Source organism: Eleutherodactylus coqui, chromosome 8 (assembly GCF_035609145.1).
Source record: "Eleutherodactylus coqui strain aEleCoq1 chromosome 8, aEleCoq1.hap1, whole genome shotgun sequence".
In the NCBI taxonomy this organism is placed as follows: domain Eukaryota; kingdom Metazoa; phylum Chordata; class Amphibia; order Anura; family Eleutherodactylidae; genus Eleutherodactylus; species Eleutherodactylus coqui.
In genome coordinates this window covers 3305120-3321680 of record NC_089844.1, presented here as the reverse complement: position 1 = coordinate 3321680, position 16561 = coordinate 3305120, and the positions used below count along the sequence as shown (strand labels likewise).

At 47.5% G+C, this 16561-nt stretch overlaps 1 protein-coding gene across 1 annotated transcript in view; it reads left to right on the top strand.

Moving 5' to 3' along the window:
• Positions 1-8795: 8795 nt before the first annotated feature.
• The window catches only part of LOC136577423 (scavenger receptor cysteine-rich type 1 protein M130-like), a 169094-nt gene continuing 161328 nt past the window's right edge, over positions 8796-16561 (top strand). The window contains exons 1-2 of the mRNA XM_066577318.1: positions 8796-8838; positions 14367-14666. Coding sequence (XP_066433415.1) covers positions 8796-8838; positions 14367-14666 — 343 coding nt within the window. The remainder of the gene's footprint in view (positions 8839-14366; positions 14667-16561) is intronic.

Genomic DNA, 16561 nt, shown 5'->3' with positions numbered 1-16561 from the left:
GTATAAATCTCATGTTAATTTACATGTACGGATGCTCATATTCTTTTATGTTTTTTGTCTCATCTATATTTTATCACTGTTCAGATCGATGTTTTCATCATATATTTATTATTCTTATTGACACATTTGTGAGACTTCATTATGTATATGAATTTTGTTCTTTTTTTTCCCCCTCTCCTCCCCTTTCTTTGTTAATCACTCCTCCATTATCTATTTGTACTTATCACACAGTCCTATCCAGCCGAACTGACGAAGGGGTTCTTCCTCGAAACGCGTATTCCATTGCTGGTTTTTAATTTCTGAAAAAATAATAAAAAAGAAGTGCTTTCACCATCACACATTGGACTTTGATCTACATCTTCTAGTAGCTTAGAGTGTTGCGCCCACAACAACACTTACGCCCACACTGGTGGAGCGTCATCTGGTTGGCAGCACCTCCACCATTCAAAATACTCAATCATTGAAAACTCTTTGTACTCCATAAATATTCCACTACCCTCACTGGGTCTTGCTCCACCCTCCTTTTTCATTTTTTTTACTCATGCCACGCCACCCTCATGTCTATTTATAAGTGCGTCTGCGAGAGGAAAAGCAGGCACACACTGCAGAGGGTTGGCACGGCTAGGCAGCGACCCTCTTTAAAATGGGCGGGGCGATAGTCCACAATGCTGTACAGAAGCAATGAGAAATGCAATCCTGTGCCACCTCCATCTGGAGCTGCACACGTGGGCATAGCAATGGGGTACCTATGTGCCACACACTATTCATTCTGTCAAGGTGTCTGCATGCCCCAGTCAGACCGTGTTTTTTTATAAATAGTCACAGGCAGGTACAACTCCGCAATGGGACTTCCGTGTGCAACCACAGCATGGGTGGCTCCCTGGAACCCACCGGCGGTAGATAAATATATCCCATTGCATTGCCCTGGACAGCAGAGCTAACGTCAGATTAAATGCAGGTGGGCTTCGGCCCACACTACATGCCCCAGTCAGACAGGGGTTTTTTATAAGTAGACACAGGCAGGTACAACTCCCTATTGTGAAGTCCGTGTGGACCCACAGCATGGGTGGCTCCCTGGAACCCACCCGCGGTACATAAATATATCCCATTGCATTGCCCATCACAGCTGAGGTAATGTCATGTTTAATGCAGGTGGGCTTCGGGCCAAACACTGCATGCCCCAGTCAGACTGGGGTTCTTTAGATGTGGACACATGCAGTTACAACTCTGTGTGGACCGACAGCATGGGTGGGTGCCAGGAAGCCACCGGCGGTACATAAATATATCCCATTGCATTGCCCATCACAGCTGAGGTAATGTCATGTTTAATGCAGGTGGGCTTCGGCCCACACTGCATGCCCCAGTCAGACTGGGGTTCTTTAGAAGTGGACACATGCAGTTACAACTCCGTGTGGACCGACAGCATAGGTGGCTCCCTGGAACCCACCGGCGGTACATAAATATATCCCATTGCAGTGCCCAGCACAGCTGATGTAACGTCAGCTTTAATGCAGGTGGGCAAAAAAGTAATTGGATTACACTGTAGGCGAGGGCCCCAAAAAATTGGTGTACCAACAGTACTAATGTACCTCAGAAAAATTGCCCATGCCCAACCAAGAGGGCAGGTGAAACCCATTAATCGCTTTGGTTAATGTGGCTTAATTTGTAACTAGGCCTGGAGGCAGCCCAGTTAAAATAAAAATTGGTTCAGGTGCAAGTTCCAACGCTTTAATGAGAATTGAAACGTGTAAAAATTGTTTACAAAAATTATATGACTGAGCCTTGTGGGCCTAAGAAAAATTGCCCGTTCGGCGTGATTACGTGAGGTTTCAGGAGGAGGAGCAGGAGGAGGATGAATATTATACACAGATTGATGAAGCAAAAATGTCCCCGTTTTTGATGGTGATAGAGAACAATGCTTCCATCCGCGGGTGCAGCCTACGTATTGTTTAGGTATCGCTGCTGTCCGCTGGTGGAGAAGAGAAGTCTGGGGAAATCCAGGCTTTGTTCATCTTGATGAGTGTAAGCCTGTCGGCACTGTCGGTTGACAGGCGGGTACGCTTATCTGTGATGATTCCCCCAGCCGCACTAAACACCCTCTCTGACAAGACGCTAGCCACAGGACAAGCAAGCACCTCCAGGGCATACAGCGCGAGTTCAGACCACGTGTCCAGCTTCGACACCCAGTAGTTGTAGGGGGCAGAAGAGTCACGGAGGACGGTCGTGCGATCGGCTACGTACTCCCTCACCATCCTTTTACAGTGCTCCCGCCGACTCAGCCTTGAATGGGGAGCGGTAACACAGTCTTGCTGGGGAGCCAGAAAGCTGTCAAAGGCCTTAGAGAGTGTTCCCCTGCCTGTGCTGTACATGCTGCCTGATCTCCGCGCCTCCCCTGGCTCCCCTCTACCTGGCCCTCGGAACTGCGCCTTCTGCCACTAGCGCTGTCGGATGGGAATTTTACCATCAGCTTGTCCGCCAGGGTCCTGTGGTATAGCATCACTCTCGAACCCCTTTCCTCTTCGGGTATGAGAGTGGAAAGGTTCTCCTTATACCGTGGGTCGAGCATTGTGTACACCCAGTAATCCGTAGTGGCCAGAATGCGTGAAACACGAGGGTCACGAGAAAGGCATCCTAACATGAAGTCCGCCATGTGTGCCAGGGTACCTGTACGCAACACATGGCTGTCCTCACTAGGAAGATTACTTTCAGGATCCTCCTCCTCCTCCTCCTCAGGCCATACACGCTGAAAGGATGACAGGCAAGCCGCATGGGTACCCTCAGCAGTGGGCCAAGCTGTCTCTTCCCCCTCCTCCTCATCCTCCTCATGCTCCTCCTCCTCCTCCTCCTCAACGCGCTGAGATATAGACAGGAGGGTGGTCTGACTATCCAGCGACAGAGCCGGGGAAGACAGTATGTTTCCGAGCGCAAAGCGTCTGCCTTTATGCTTTGCAGGGAACTTCTCAAGAGGCATAGCAGAAGAATGGTGACGCTAATGATTGCAGCATCGCCGCTCACCATCTGGGTAGACTCCTCAAAGTTTCCAAGGACCTGGCAGATGTCTGCCAACCAGGCCCACTCGTCTGTAAAGAATTGAGGAGGCTGACTCCCACTGCGCCGCCCATGTTGGAGTTGGTATTCCACTATAGCTATACGCTGCTCATAGAGCCTGGCCAACATGTGGAGCGTAGAGTTCCACCGTGTGGGCACGTCGCACAGCAGTCGGTGCACTGGCAGATTAAACGGATGTTGCAGGGTGCGCAGGGTGGCAGCGTCCGTGTGGGACTTGCGGAAATGTGCGCAGAGCCGGTGCACCTTTCCGAGCAGGTCTGACAAGCGTGGGTAGCTTTTCAGAAAGCGCTGAACCACCAAATTAAAGACGTGGGCCAGGCATGGCACGTGCGTGAGGCTGCCGAGCTGCAGAGCCGCCACCAGGTTACGGCCGTTGTCACACACGACCATGCCCGGTTGGAGGCTCAGCGGCGCAAGCCAGTGGTCGGTCTGCTCTGTCAGACTCTGCAGCAGTTCGTGGGCCGTGTGCCTCTTATCTCCTAAGCTGAGTAGTTCCAGCATGGTCTGCTGACGCTTGCCCACCGCTGTGCTGCCACGCCGCGCGACACCGACTGCTGCCGACGTGCTGCTGCTGACACATCTTGATTGCGAGACAGAGGTTGCGGAGGAGGAGGAGGGTGGTTTAGTGGAGGAAGCATACACCGCCGCAGATACCACCACCGAGCTGGGGCCCGCAATTCTGGGGGTGGGTAGTACGTGAGTGGTCCCAGGCTCTGACTCGGTCCCAGCCTCCTCTAAATTCACCCAATGTGCCGTCAGGGAGATATAGTGGCCCTGCCCGGCTGTGCTTGTCCACGTGTCCATTGTTAAGTGGACCTTGGCAGTAACCGCGTTGGTGAGGGCGCGTACAATGTTGCGGGAGACGTGGCCGTGCAGGGCTGGGACGGCACATCGGGAAAAGTAGTGGCGACTGGGAACTGAGTAGCGCGGGGCCGCCGCCGCCATCATACCTTTGAAAGCCTCCATTTCCACAACCCTATACGGCAGCATCTCCAGGCTGATAAATTTGGCTATGTGCACGTTTGACGCTTGAGCGTGCGGGTGCGTGGCGGCGTACTTGCGCTTGCGCTCAAACACTTGCGCTAACGACGGCTGGACAGTGCACTGACAGACATTGGTGGATGGGGCCGAGGACAGCGGAGGTGAGGGTGTGGGTGCAGGCCAGGAGACGGTAGTGCCTGTGTCCTGAGAGGGGGGTTGGATCTCAGTGGCAGGTTGGGGCACAGGGGGAGAGGCAGCGGTGCAAACCGGAGGCGGTGAACGGCCTTTGTCCCACCTTGTGAGGTGCTTGGCCATCATATGTCTGCGCATGCTGGTGGTGTTGAGGCTGGTGGTGGTGGCTCCCCGGCTGATCTTGGCGCGACACAGGTTGCACACCACTGTTCGTCGGTCGTCTGCACTCTCAGTGAAAAACTGCCAGACCTTTGAGCACCTCGGCCTCTGCAGGGTGGCATGGCGTGAGGGGGCACTTTGGGAAACAGTTGGTGGATAATTTGGTCTGGCCCTGCCTCTACCCCTGGCCACCGCACTGCCTCTTCCAACCTGCCCTGCTGCTGCACTTGCCTCCCCCTCTGAAAACCTGTCCTCAGTAGGCTTAGCAAACCAGGTGGGGTCAGTTACTTCATCGTCCAGCTTCTCTTCCTCCAAATCATCTGTGCGCTCCTCCCTCGGACTTACTGCCCATACTACTACCTCACTGATAGACAACTGTGTCTCATCGTCATCGTCCTCCTCACCCACTGAAAGCTCTTGAGACAGTTGCCGGAAGTCCCCAGCCTCATCCCCCGGACCCCGGGAACTTTCCAAAGGTTGGGCATCGGTCACGACAAACTCCTCCAGTGGGAGAGGATTCGGAACCATTGCTGCCCATTGTGGGCATGGGCCCGAGAACAGTTCCTGGGAGTCTGCCTGCTCCTCAGAATGTGTCATTGTAATGGAGTGAGGAGGCTGGGAGGAAGGAGGAGCAGCAGTCAGAGGATTCAGAGTTGCAGCAGTGGACGTCGCAGAACTCTGGGTGGTCGATAGATTGCTGGATGCACATTCTGCCATCCACGACAGGACCTGCTCACACTGCTCATTTTCTAATAAAGGTCTTCTGCGTGGACCCATTAATTGTGAGATGAATGTGGGGACGCCAGAAACGTGCCTCTCTCCTAATCCTGCAGCAGTCGGCTGCGATACACCTGGATCAGGAGCTCGGCCTGTGCCCACACCCTGACTTGGGCCTCCGCGTCCTCGCCCGCGTCCACGTCCTCTAGGCCTACCCCTACCCTTCAGCATGCTGTATTACCAGTAGTGCAGAAACAGAACGCTGTAATTAAATGTGCCGCTTATTGGCCTGTGGTTGGAGGCTGACTTCGCTTACGGAACGCACAGCAGAGCCAGGAAAGAATTTTGCGCAAGCCTGCTGTAACACTTAGCTGGCTGCGTATGAATTAGGATAACTACCCCCAGCAGAGACCCAGTACACTGAGGACGGTCACAGGCAGCCCAAATAGATTTATTTTTCCCAAATTTTTTTGGAAAAGCCCACTGCCTATATAGACTGTATATGTCTTCTGTCCCTGTGTCACCAGTACTTGCCCTGGACTATGTAAAATTACTGCAGACTGTTTCACTGTGGACAGGAATACAGCGGTGATGTAACAGGCAACACAGAGCCAGGAAAGAATTTTGCGCAAGCCTGCTGTAACACTTAGCTGGCTGCGTATGAATTAGGACAACTACCCCCAGCAGAGACCCAGTACACTGAGGACGGTCACAGGCAGCCCAAATAGATTTATTTTTCCCAAATTTTTTTGGAAAAGCCCACTGCCTATTTAGACTGTATATGTCTTCTGTCCCTGCGTCACCACTACTGGCCCTGGACTATGTAAAATTACTGCAGACTGTTTCACTGTAGACAGGAATACAGCGGTGATGTAACAGGCAACACAGAGCCAGGAAAGAATTTTGCGCAAGCCTGCTGTAACACTTAGCTGGCTGCGTATGAATTAGGACAACTACCCACAGCAGAGACCCAGTACACTGAGGACGGTCACAGGCAGCCCAAATAGATTTTTTTCCCCAAATTTTTTTGGAAAGGCCCACTGCCTATATAGACTGTATATGTCTTCTCTCCCTGCCTCACCACTACTGGCCCTGGACTATGTAAAATTACTGCAGGACGCAATGCTCTGGACGCAATGCTCTGCACGGCCGATATACAAAAAAAAAAAAGGTGCAACACTGCAAAAAGCAGCCTCAACAGTACTGCACACGGTCAGATGTGGCCCTAAGAAGGACCGTTGGGGTTCTTGAAGCCTACAATCACTCCTAACACTCTCCCTATAGCAGCTTCGGCATCAGCAGCACTTTCCCTGAACAATGTCAGAATGCATCTGTGGCGAGCCGCGGGAGGGGCCGATTTATATACTCGGGTGACACCTGATCTCGCCAGCCACTCACTGCAGGGGGGTGGTATAGGGCTTGAACGTCGCAGGGGGAAGTTGTAATGCCTTCCCTGTCTTTCTATTGGCCAGAAAAGCACGCTAACGTCTCAGAGATGAAAGTGAAAGTAACTCGAACATCGCGTGGTACTCGTTACGAGTAACGAGCATCTCGAACACGCTAATACTCGAACGAGTATCAAGCTCGGACGAGTACGTTCGCTCATCTCTAACGCTAATCTATACGTGGGTGACTTTGAAAAGCATAGATTTTTAGATGAACGAATTATCTTTTATAAGAGGTTCATCGATGATGTCATTTTAATTTGGGATGGGAAAGAAAATGATCTGATAGACTTTGTCTCACAATTGAATAGGAATGAATATAATCTCCGGTTCACCGATAATATTGACCATAATAATTTTTTTAGATTTAGAATTAACCCATGATAATAACAGGATTATTGCTACCACCCATTTTAAAAAAAGTTGATAGTAATAGTTACATCAATTTTTACACCCCTGGAAGACTAACATTCCTTATAGGCAACTGAAAAGGATAAGTCAAAACTGTACAAGAATTGAAGATTTTAAAAAACAATCTCTCATTTAAAAAAAAACGGTTTTTAGAGAAGAAATATCCCGAAGAGCTTATAGATGCAGCATACAATAAAATACTAAAAGAAAGACAGAATGTAAATGATAGGGAAGATATAGAGGTTAGAAATGAAAATGAAAATAAAAATAGAAATAAGAATGAAGATAAAAAAGGATTAAGTAGTCAGAGTAAAAACAAAAACAAAAATACTTTTGGACTAGCCTTCATAACTAGATACAATAACCAAAATCGGGACATCCGTAAAATTATACAAAAAAACTGGTCAATCCTTATGAATGACCCAATTTTGGGGAAAACTTTAGATAAATATCCTAGATTAATTTTTAGAAAGAATAGGACCATCAAAGATTCTATAGCCCCATCCAGAGCAGAGGCTAAAAAGAAGAGTATAATTACTAATATTACATCATATAATAAGACTGGAATATTTAGATGCCATAAAAATAGATGTAAGTGTTGCCCACATATCCAACAGGGTGGAAGATCTATTTGAAATAAAACCCGAAGGGGAAGTAGATAGACTAGACAATAGAGTTAGACTGGATTGTGGGAGTAGTTACATTATATATTTATTAGAATGCAGTTGCGGCATGAGATACATGGGGAGGACAAAGAATAGACTGAGAGCACGTATAAATAATCACAAATTTAATATCCGTAAAGGATATTCCAAACATAGTGTGTCCCGCCACTTTGTGGAGGCACACAACTGTGAAACAAAAGATCTGGTCGTAACTCCATTGGAACATATCCACAATAAATCTATTAGCCATCTCCGTCGTAAAGAGATGTACTGGATATATAGGTTAAAAACATTGGTACCTATGGGATTAAGCAAGATCCTGGAGAAAATTTGAGTATTTTATAGAAAAAAGGATATAAAATATTTTTATCAATTTTTACCGTGTTTAAATTAGGTTTTTGTAAATATTTAACACTAGATTTTGGGTATTATATGTATGTATATGTATATATATATATATATATATATATATATATATATATATATATATATATATATATATATATATATATATATATATATATATACACACACACACACACAGATATACATTCCCTTATGGGATATAACATCCTAAAGAAAAAAAATTGTTGAAATTTTTTTTTTTATTATAGGTATTAAGATATTTTATAAGAATTACTATCAAAAAATGGGTGGTGTAATTTTATAGGATTTCTATTTATATACACATTTTTATATATTTTTACAAAGGGTTTTCTAATAATTAGCTAATTAATTGACTAATGAATATATGTACAAACTATTAATTATAAATATATTTTAGTTATCACAGTTCAAATTATAAGAAAATTGTTTTTTTGAGTTAATAAATAGATATTGGGCTATATACATAATTTATTTTTTAAATATTAAATTAAAGTATATATTATAAGTTTTATATATATATATTGGTTCCGAGTGATATGCCCTTGTTAGTAGATGAGGTAAATAGATATTGAGTAGCTCTATAATACTATACTAGGTATGATAAATTGACATTATATTTCTAATGAATGAGTTATCCGATCATGTGATATAATGACGTGGTGTGTCCTGTGAAATGATCGTAGTATACAACCCCGTTTTTATGAATGAATGTAATGACATGTCCAACCACGTGACGGGAATGACGTATTGCGTCACGAGAGATACCAAGATGGCGCCGGGGCACGGCGTCCACCGAAAACATGTGTTTGTGAGTAAGACTAATCTTTTAATTGTGTTTATATAGATGTTATTTTGTGAATATGTGTATTGCTTGAGAAAGGCGGCTATGTACCGCCGAAACGCGTTGCAATAAAAGTATAGTATGTTATAAGGTTATTGCTTCCTGAGTTCCGGAGCGCGGGGGTACTTTTTGCTACTTGATTTCTTACGTGCGCCAGGTTGGGACTGTGCAACTTTTTCCAGGCTAATCCAGTCATTGTAGCAGGGAAAGAAAACATTACTGATTTACTTTGCCAGTTTGGCCTTTCTGCAGGCAAGCGTATTATTTTTTCGGCCTACTGTGTGCGTTACAGTACCGCTGTCAGCCTCCAAGTGCAGGCCAATAATCGCCTAATTTTTACCAATGCTCAGTGTCTGCTGTATTCATAATCCACCATGCTGAGGGGTAGGGGTAGGCCTAGAGGATGTGGCCGTGGGCGAGGACGCGGAGGTCCAAGTGAGGGTGTGGGCACAGACCGAGTTCTTGGTCCAGGTGAATCGCAGCCAGCTGCTGAGGGATTAGGAGAGAGGAAAGTTTCTGGGGTCCCCAGCTTCATATCACACGTTTGTTCTGTGGCTTCACTGTTGTCCATTGGCTTTTATTCGTATCTGAAGGTTTGATTTTGCCCATGGAGGCAAAATCCACGGTGGTATCCCGGAACCCAACCTGAACCTGGGCCCGCTAATGTGGTTCCCACACGGACTATAGCGCATCCTGGTCATGCTGTCTTGGCCTTGTAATGCCACCTCCTTTAAACCCTCCCCCCCTCCTCCTCCTTCTCCAACAATGCAAACATTCTTGGCAAATGGTAAAGCTTTGGTCCCTCTTGCGGCAGTCTCTTAATCCTGGCCACAGTTCCGAAAACCAAAGAAATACAACCGGGGTGCTATTCGACTATCCCTAGCTGAAGCATTCAGCCGAGCGGTAGAGCAATTGCAGGCTTCCATCTTGTTGGTGCAGATAATAATTACATGGTGTTGTGTCATGCTGAGGTAGGAATAGAGCCGACTCTCGAACACAGCATCCCTGCATGGCTGGGGACAGAGTAGCAGCAGGCACTTATCCTTGGTGGAAGCAGGCCAGCTGAGAGCCACATTCTCCCAGTCTGATTTTGGACTGATTGAAGAGGCCTTTACTTGTGATCATCTTTGGTAATTCCTGACAAAGATGAGTGGTATAGCCAGAAACTAGCATTGCTAACACTTTGCAATGGTCAACAGAAAACATATGAATGAAGCCTTTCCATATTTCTGATTGAGATGAGGAGGAGTGCCGACTTTTAGCTCCTTGAATATCCTTTTCATTGCTATCAAATGCCCCTCTTGTCTCACAAAATACTAGCTTTTCCACACAGCTGTTGTCGCTTCCACTTTTATTCTGTGGCTTTACTTTGGTCCATTGGCGGATCTGAAGGTTTGATTTTGCCCATGGAGGCAAAATCCACGGTGGAGGCCCGGAACCCAGCCTGAACCTGGGCCCGCTAATGTGGTTCCCACACAGACTATAGCGGGTCCTGGTCATGCTGTCTTGGCCTTGTAATGCCACCTCCTCCTCCCGCTTGGGGTCAGCAATGCACATCATGTAATTTCTCTCCTGTTACCACAGTTATCGGAGAAACTTGTTTGGGCTACAGGAGAGGAGCGTAACTGTATTAATGTTACAGGGGTCTGCCTATACTTCAGCTGCAGAAATGTTACAGGGGTCTGCCAATACCGCAGCTTCATTAATGTTACTGGGGTCAGTCTATACTGCTGCAACTAAAATGTTACTGGGGTCTGTCTATACTGTAACTACAGAAATGTTACTGGGGTCTACCTAGACTTCTGCAACATAACTGTTATTGGGGTCAGCTCATACGTTTGCTACAGGAATACTACAGGGGTCTGTGCATAGTATGGCTGCACTAAATTTTCAGATCGCAGTGTTCTACCTATCTGGCACAAAAAAAAAACAAAAAAACTGTGTGACTGGGGCATGCAGTGTGGGCCGAAGCCCACCTGTATTTTATCTGACGTTAGCTCTGCTATCCAGGGCACTGCAATGGGATACAGTAATGTACCATCGGTGGGTTCCAGGGAGCCGCCCGTGCTGTGGGTGCACACAGAATTCCCATAGCTGAGTTGTACCTGCCTGTGACTATTAATAAAAGAAAAACCCAGTCTGACTGGGGCATGCAGTGTGGGCCGAAGCCCACCTGTATTTTATCTGACGTTCGCTCTGCTGTCCGGGGCACTGCAATAGAATTTATTTAAGTTCCGCCGGTGGCTTCAGGGACCCACCCATGCTGTGGGTGCACACGGACTTCCCATTGCGGAGTTGCATCTGCCTGTGACTACTGTATATATAAAAAAACCCAGTCTGACTGGGGCATGCAGTGTGGGCCAGAGCCCACCTGTATTCTATCTCACATTAGCTCTGCTGTCCGGGGCACTGCAATGGGATTTATTTATGAACGGTCAGAGGCTTCCTGGGACCCACCCATGCTGTGGGTGCACATGGAATTCCCATTGCGGAGTTGTACCTGCCAGTGACTATTTATAAAAAACCCCAGTCTGACTGGGGCATGCAGTGTGGGCCGAAGCCCACCTGTATTTTATCTGACGTTAGCTTAGCTGTCCGGGGCACTGCAATGGGATTTATTTATGTACCCCCGGTGGGTTCCAGGGAGCCACCTATGCTGTGGGTGCACTCGGAATTCCCATAGGGGAGTTGTACCTGCCTGTGTCTATTTATAAAAACCCCAGTCTGACTGGGGCATGCAGTGTGGGCTGAAGCCCACCTGTATTTTATCTCACGTTAGCTCTGCTGTCCAGGGCACTGCAATGGAATTTATTTAAGTTCCGCCGGTGGCTTCAGGGACCCACCCATGCTGTGGGTGCACACGGACTTCCCATTGCGGAGTTACACCTGCCTGTGACTATATATAAAAAAAACCCAGTCTGACTGGGGCATGCAGTGTGGGCTGAAGCCCACCTGTATTTTATCTCACGTTAGCTCTGCTGTCCAGGGCACTGCAATGGAATTTATTTAAGTTCCGCCGGTGGCTTCAGGGACCCACCCATGCTGTGGGTGCACACGGACTTCCCATTGCGGAGTTACACCTGCCTGTGACTATATATAAAAAAAACCCAGTCTGACTGGGGCATGCAGTGTGGGCCGAAGCCCACCTGTATTTTATCTCACGTTAGCTCTGCTGTCCAGGGCACTGCAATGGGATTTATGTATGAACGGTCGGATGCTTCCTGGGACCCACTCATGCTGTGGGTGCACACGGAATTCCCATTGCGGAGCTGTACCTGCCGGTGACTATTTATAAAAAAAACCCCAGTCTGACTGGGGCATGCAGTGTGGGCCGAAGCCCACCTGTATTTAATCTGACGTTAGCTCTACTATCCGGGGCACTGCATTGGGACAAACTAGAGGAGCAATACAGCGCTAATGAGACGTGCACAGCTACGCTAGCATATGAGTCCGCTGTAGCCTCTGCTGAGGGTGTGTGCAGAGGCCTATGTCCTGGGTGCAGTGAAAGTCCGCTTCCTGCCTACGATTGCTGAAGCTGTGGGTGGAGGCCTATGTCGTCGGCGCGGCGTAAGTCTGCTATGTTTGGCCGCTCTGATTTATTTATTGTTCATGTCTTGCGTTGCTTAGGACCCACCTATGCTGTTGGTGCCCACTTAGGGCTCCCACCCACTGGTGTTTTTTTTTCTCCACTGCGATGCGATTCTAAAGTTAAAGTCTCGCATCGCAGTGCGAGAAAAATGCAGGCAGATATCCCAAAATCGCTGGGATATCGCTGCGACATCGCTAGTTTTTTCAATGGGGCTAGCGCTGCTGCTGCTCCCATTGAAAAGACTGTCGCAGCGATATCGCAGCGATTTTCTCGCACTGTTCTGCGAGAGTTTTCACTAACTCTCGCAGCGCAGTGGAGGAAAAAAAACGCCAGTGGGTGGGAGCCCTTAGTTCCCATCGCGGTGTTTGACCTGTCTGGCACAAAGACACTGACTGACTTGGGTAGGGGGCAGAGTGCAGATGGCTTTCCCCTTGCGGTGTCGATTAAGCTATGCGACACCTTGACAAAATGAATACTGTGTGGGCACATGGATTCCCCATAGCTATGTCACTCATGCCCTTGTTTGCAGCTCCTGAGGTGGCACAGGATTGGAATGACGATCGAACGTCAATTTCTCCTTGCTTCTGTACAGCATTGTGGGCTATCGCCCGCCCCTTTTAAAGAGGGTCGCTACCTGGCCCTGCCAACCCTCTGCAGTGTGTGCCTCCGGTTCCTCCTCATCCAGTACGCGCTTATAAATAGACATGAGGGTGGTGTGGCTATGCGGCCAGTGTGTGGCATGAGGGCAGCTGAAGGCTGCACAGGGACACTTTTGTGTGCGCTGCGGACGCAGGGTTGTGCGGGGGGCTGGGGGGTTGGGCAGCATGTAACCCAGGAGAAGAGGCAGCGGTGTGCCCCGCAGGCAGTGCTTGTGTTCGGTTGGAGGTAGTGTGGTGCTTAGCTAAGGTGTGCCTTGCTAATAAGGGTTTGTCCGAAGTAAAAATTGTTAGGGGGGGGGGGGGTTATGGCAACTAGCCCTGTCTTGTTTCTATGGTGCACAAACTGAAACAAAAATAATATGATAACTTTATTCTATGGGTCAGTATGATTACTACGATACCAAACTGGTGTCGCTTTTTTTTTTTTTTTTAAAGTATAATTATTTTTTTAAAGAAATCAAAATTTTTTAAAAATTATTTTCTGCTGCCATCTTTTGTGCGCAATAACTTTTATTTTCCTGTCCACATAGTTGTGCAAGAGTTCATTTCTTGCAGGGCATCCTGTAGTTTGTGTTAGTACCATTTTGGAATACATACGTCTTTTTGATCACTTTTCATTGCATTTTTTCTTGGAGACAGAATGACCAAAAAAGTGCATTTCTGGCTTTCTTAATTTATTTTTCGGACGACGTTCACTAGGAGGGGTAAATAATCCATTACTTTGATCAATAGGACTTTTACGGATGCAGCAATACCAAGCATGTGTTTTTCTTTTATGATTTTGATTAGTCTAACCAATGAACTGTAAAAACACAGTTCATTAATTACAACTTACTGGTGGAGGATCAGCAGTTTTTCCGCCACGCTGCATATAGCGTATGTATATGTTACATAAACCTACCCTTATAGTATTCAGTCAGCATGCGGTGTGTAATAGTGATTGCCAAATAGTTGTGCAATCACTTTTCTTATTCTTTTTATAAAGCAAGGTTAATGGCGAGCCTGCTGGATTAATTGTATAGGCAGTTTACAAAAACATACAATGCAATTGCAATTGGATTACATTATTACCCATAATTGGAAAACCTTACATGGCAGAAAAATGGGTATGATATTTAAATTCAGCGCACTAAAGTTACTATGAGCCACCTATCTGCTTATCGATTTCAAAAATTGTGTTGCACGGTGTTATAGTATAGTATGGGAATGTGATGTGAATGTACAGTAATGTGTTCAGTGATTTACCATCAGGTCACAGAGAATACAGACTAGCTGATGGGGCTACTGCTTGCTCAGGACATTTGGAAGCACTTCATGGTGATACTTGGGGATCTGTTTGTGAGATTGAACTAAGAGCGGCCAATGTACTTTGTAAAGAACTTCAATGTGGAGAAGCAGTGCCATCATTAATGACCTATACAAGAAGACCAGGACCAATATGGACAGAGCAAATCTATTGTGACGGTAATGAGTCCAGGCTATATGACTGTATAAGATATGGGATAGAAGGAAACTGCACCAAACAAAGTGCTGCCTATATCCAATGTAAAGGTGCGTAATACTGTACATTTCATTCTATGATGTCATTGTGAATAATGGTGTAAAATATTATATAAAGAACATGTATAATCACTAGAGATGAGCGAGCATGCTCGTCCGAGCAGTAGCATACTCGAAGGTGCTCGTTACTCGAGCGAGCACCACACGGTGCTCAAGAAAATTTCCTCCTCTCCTCCCCACATGTTTAGTGCCATTTTTTTAGCTAATAAACATGCAGGGAAGGCTTTACCACGTCCTGCTGTGACGTGCCAGCCCTGTGCACATCCATAGCAGTGACTGGCTGGGCTGAACACGTGACGAGTATAAAAACTCTGGTCACCTGAGGCTCGCCTCACACTCCCGCTGCATGAGCTGAGGGATAGAGCTGCTGCTATAGGGAAAGCGATAGTGTAGGGAATAGGTAGCGGTTAGGCAGAGACCCTTGCTCCAAGTACCCAACAGTCCTTTCTAGGACTACAACTCCTCTCATTGTGTGCATCAGCAGTTTGGCTGGCTGGGAGCAGTAGTGCGCACAAAGTGTTCTCAAGCATCCCGGCTGTATACTGCATACTGTTACCAGTTTTATGCAGTACACCGCTAGTGGTGTACACAGACTAGATAGGAAGTAACAAAACTGATATCATTTTTAATTTTTTTAAACTTTTTTGGCCGCTGGAAGCGTACGCTATATAGCAGTGTGTTGGTGCTGTCAATCTACGCTATCTAACAACAGTATACACTCTTTACATTTTTTGGGGGGGTGCTCAAAGCGTTCGGCATATAGCTGTGTGTTGGTGCTGTCGATCTATGCAATCTAGCAACAGTATACACTGTTTATATTTTTGGGGGGGCCCACTGAAATCGTACGGTATATAGCAGTGTGTTAGCGGTGGATGATGAGGTGACTGACCCCACCTGGGTTGCTAAGCCTACTGATGACAGGGCTTCAGAGGGGGAGGAAAGTGCAGCACCAGAATAGGTTGGAAGAGGCAGTGGGGTGGCCAGAGGGAGAAGCAGGGCCACTGCAAATAACCCCCCAACTTTTCCCCACAGCACATCCTCGCAGCAAGCCTCCATGCTGAGGGCTAGGTGCTCGAAAGTCTGGAGGTTTTTTATTGAGAGCACAGTCGACCAACGAACAGTGGTGTGCAACATGTGCCACACCAAGATCAGCTGGGGAGCCACCACTACCAGCCTCACCACCACCAGCATGCGCAGGCATATGATGGCCAAGCACCCCACAAGGTGGGACAAAGGCCGTTCACCGCCTCCGGGTCACACCACTGCCTCTTCCCCTGTGTCACATCCTGGCACAGAGATGAAACCCCCCTCCCAGGTTGCAGGCATGAGCGTCTCCTGGCCTGCACCCAACCCTTCACCTCCATTGTCCTCCACTAACTCCCCCAATGTGTCCCAGCGCAGCGTTAAGCTGTCGATGACCCAAGCATTGGAACGCAAGCAGAGATATGTGGCAACCCACCAGCATGCACAATCGCTAAACGTGCATATTTCCAAACTACTCAGCCTGGAGATGCTGCCATATAGGCTGGTAGAAACAGCTTCCGCAACCTCATGGTGGCAGCCGTCCCTCGGTACTCGGTCCCCAGTCGCCACTATTTTTCCTGCTGCGCCGCCCCTGCACTACACCAGCATGTCTCACAGAACATAAATCGTGCCCTCACCAACGCGGTTATTGGGAAGGTCCTCTTAACCACGGAAACATAGACAAGTGCTGGTGGGCAGAGACACTACATCTCCCTGACATCACATTGGGTAAACCTGGTGTAGGCTGGGACCAAGTCTGACCCTGCGTCCGCTCACGTTCCCCCCACACCGAGGATTGCAGATCCTATCTCGATCATGGTTTCTCCAGCTTATTATGCCACCTCCTCCAAACACCCCCATCA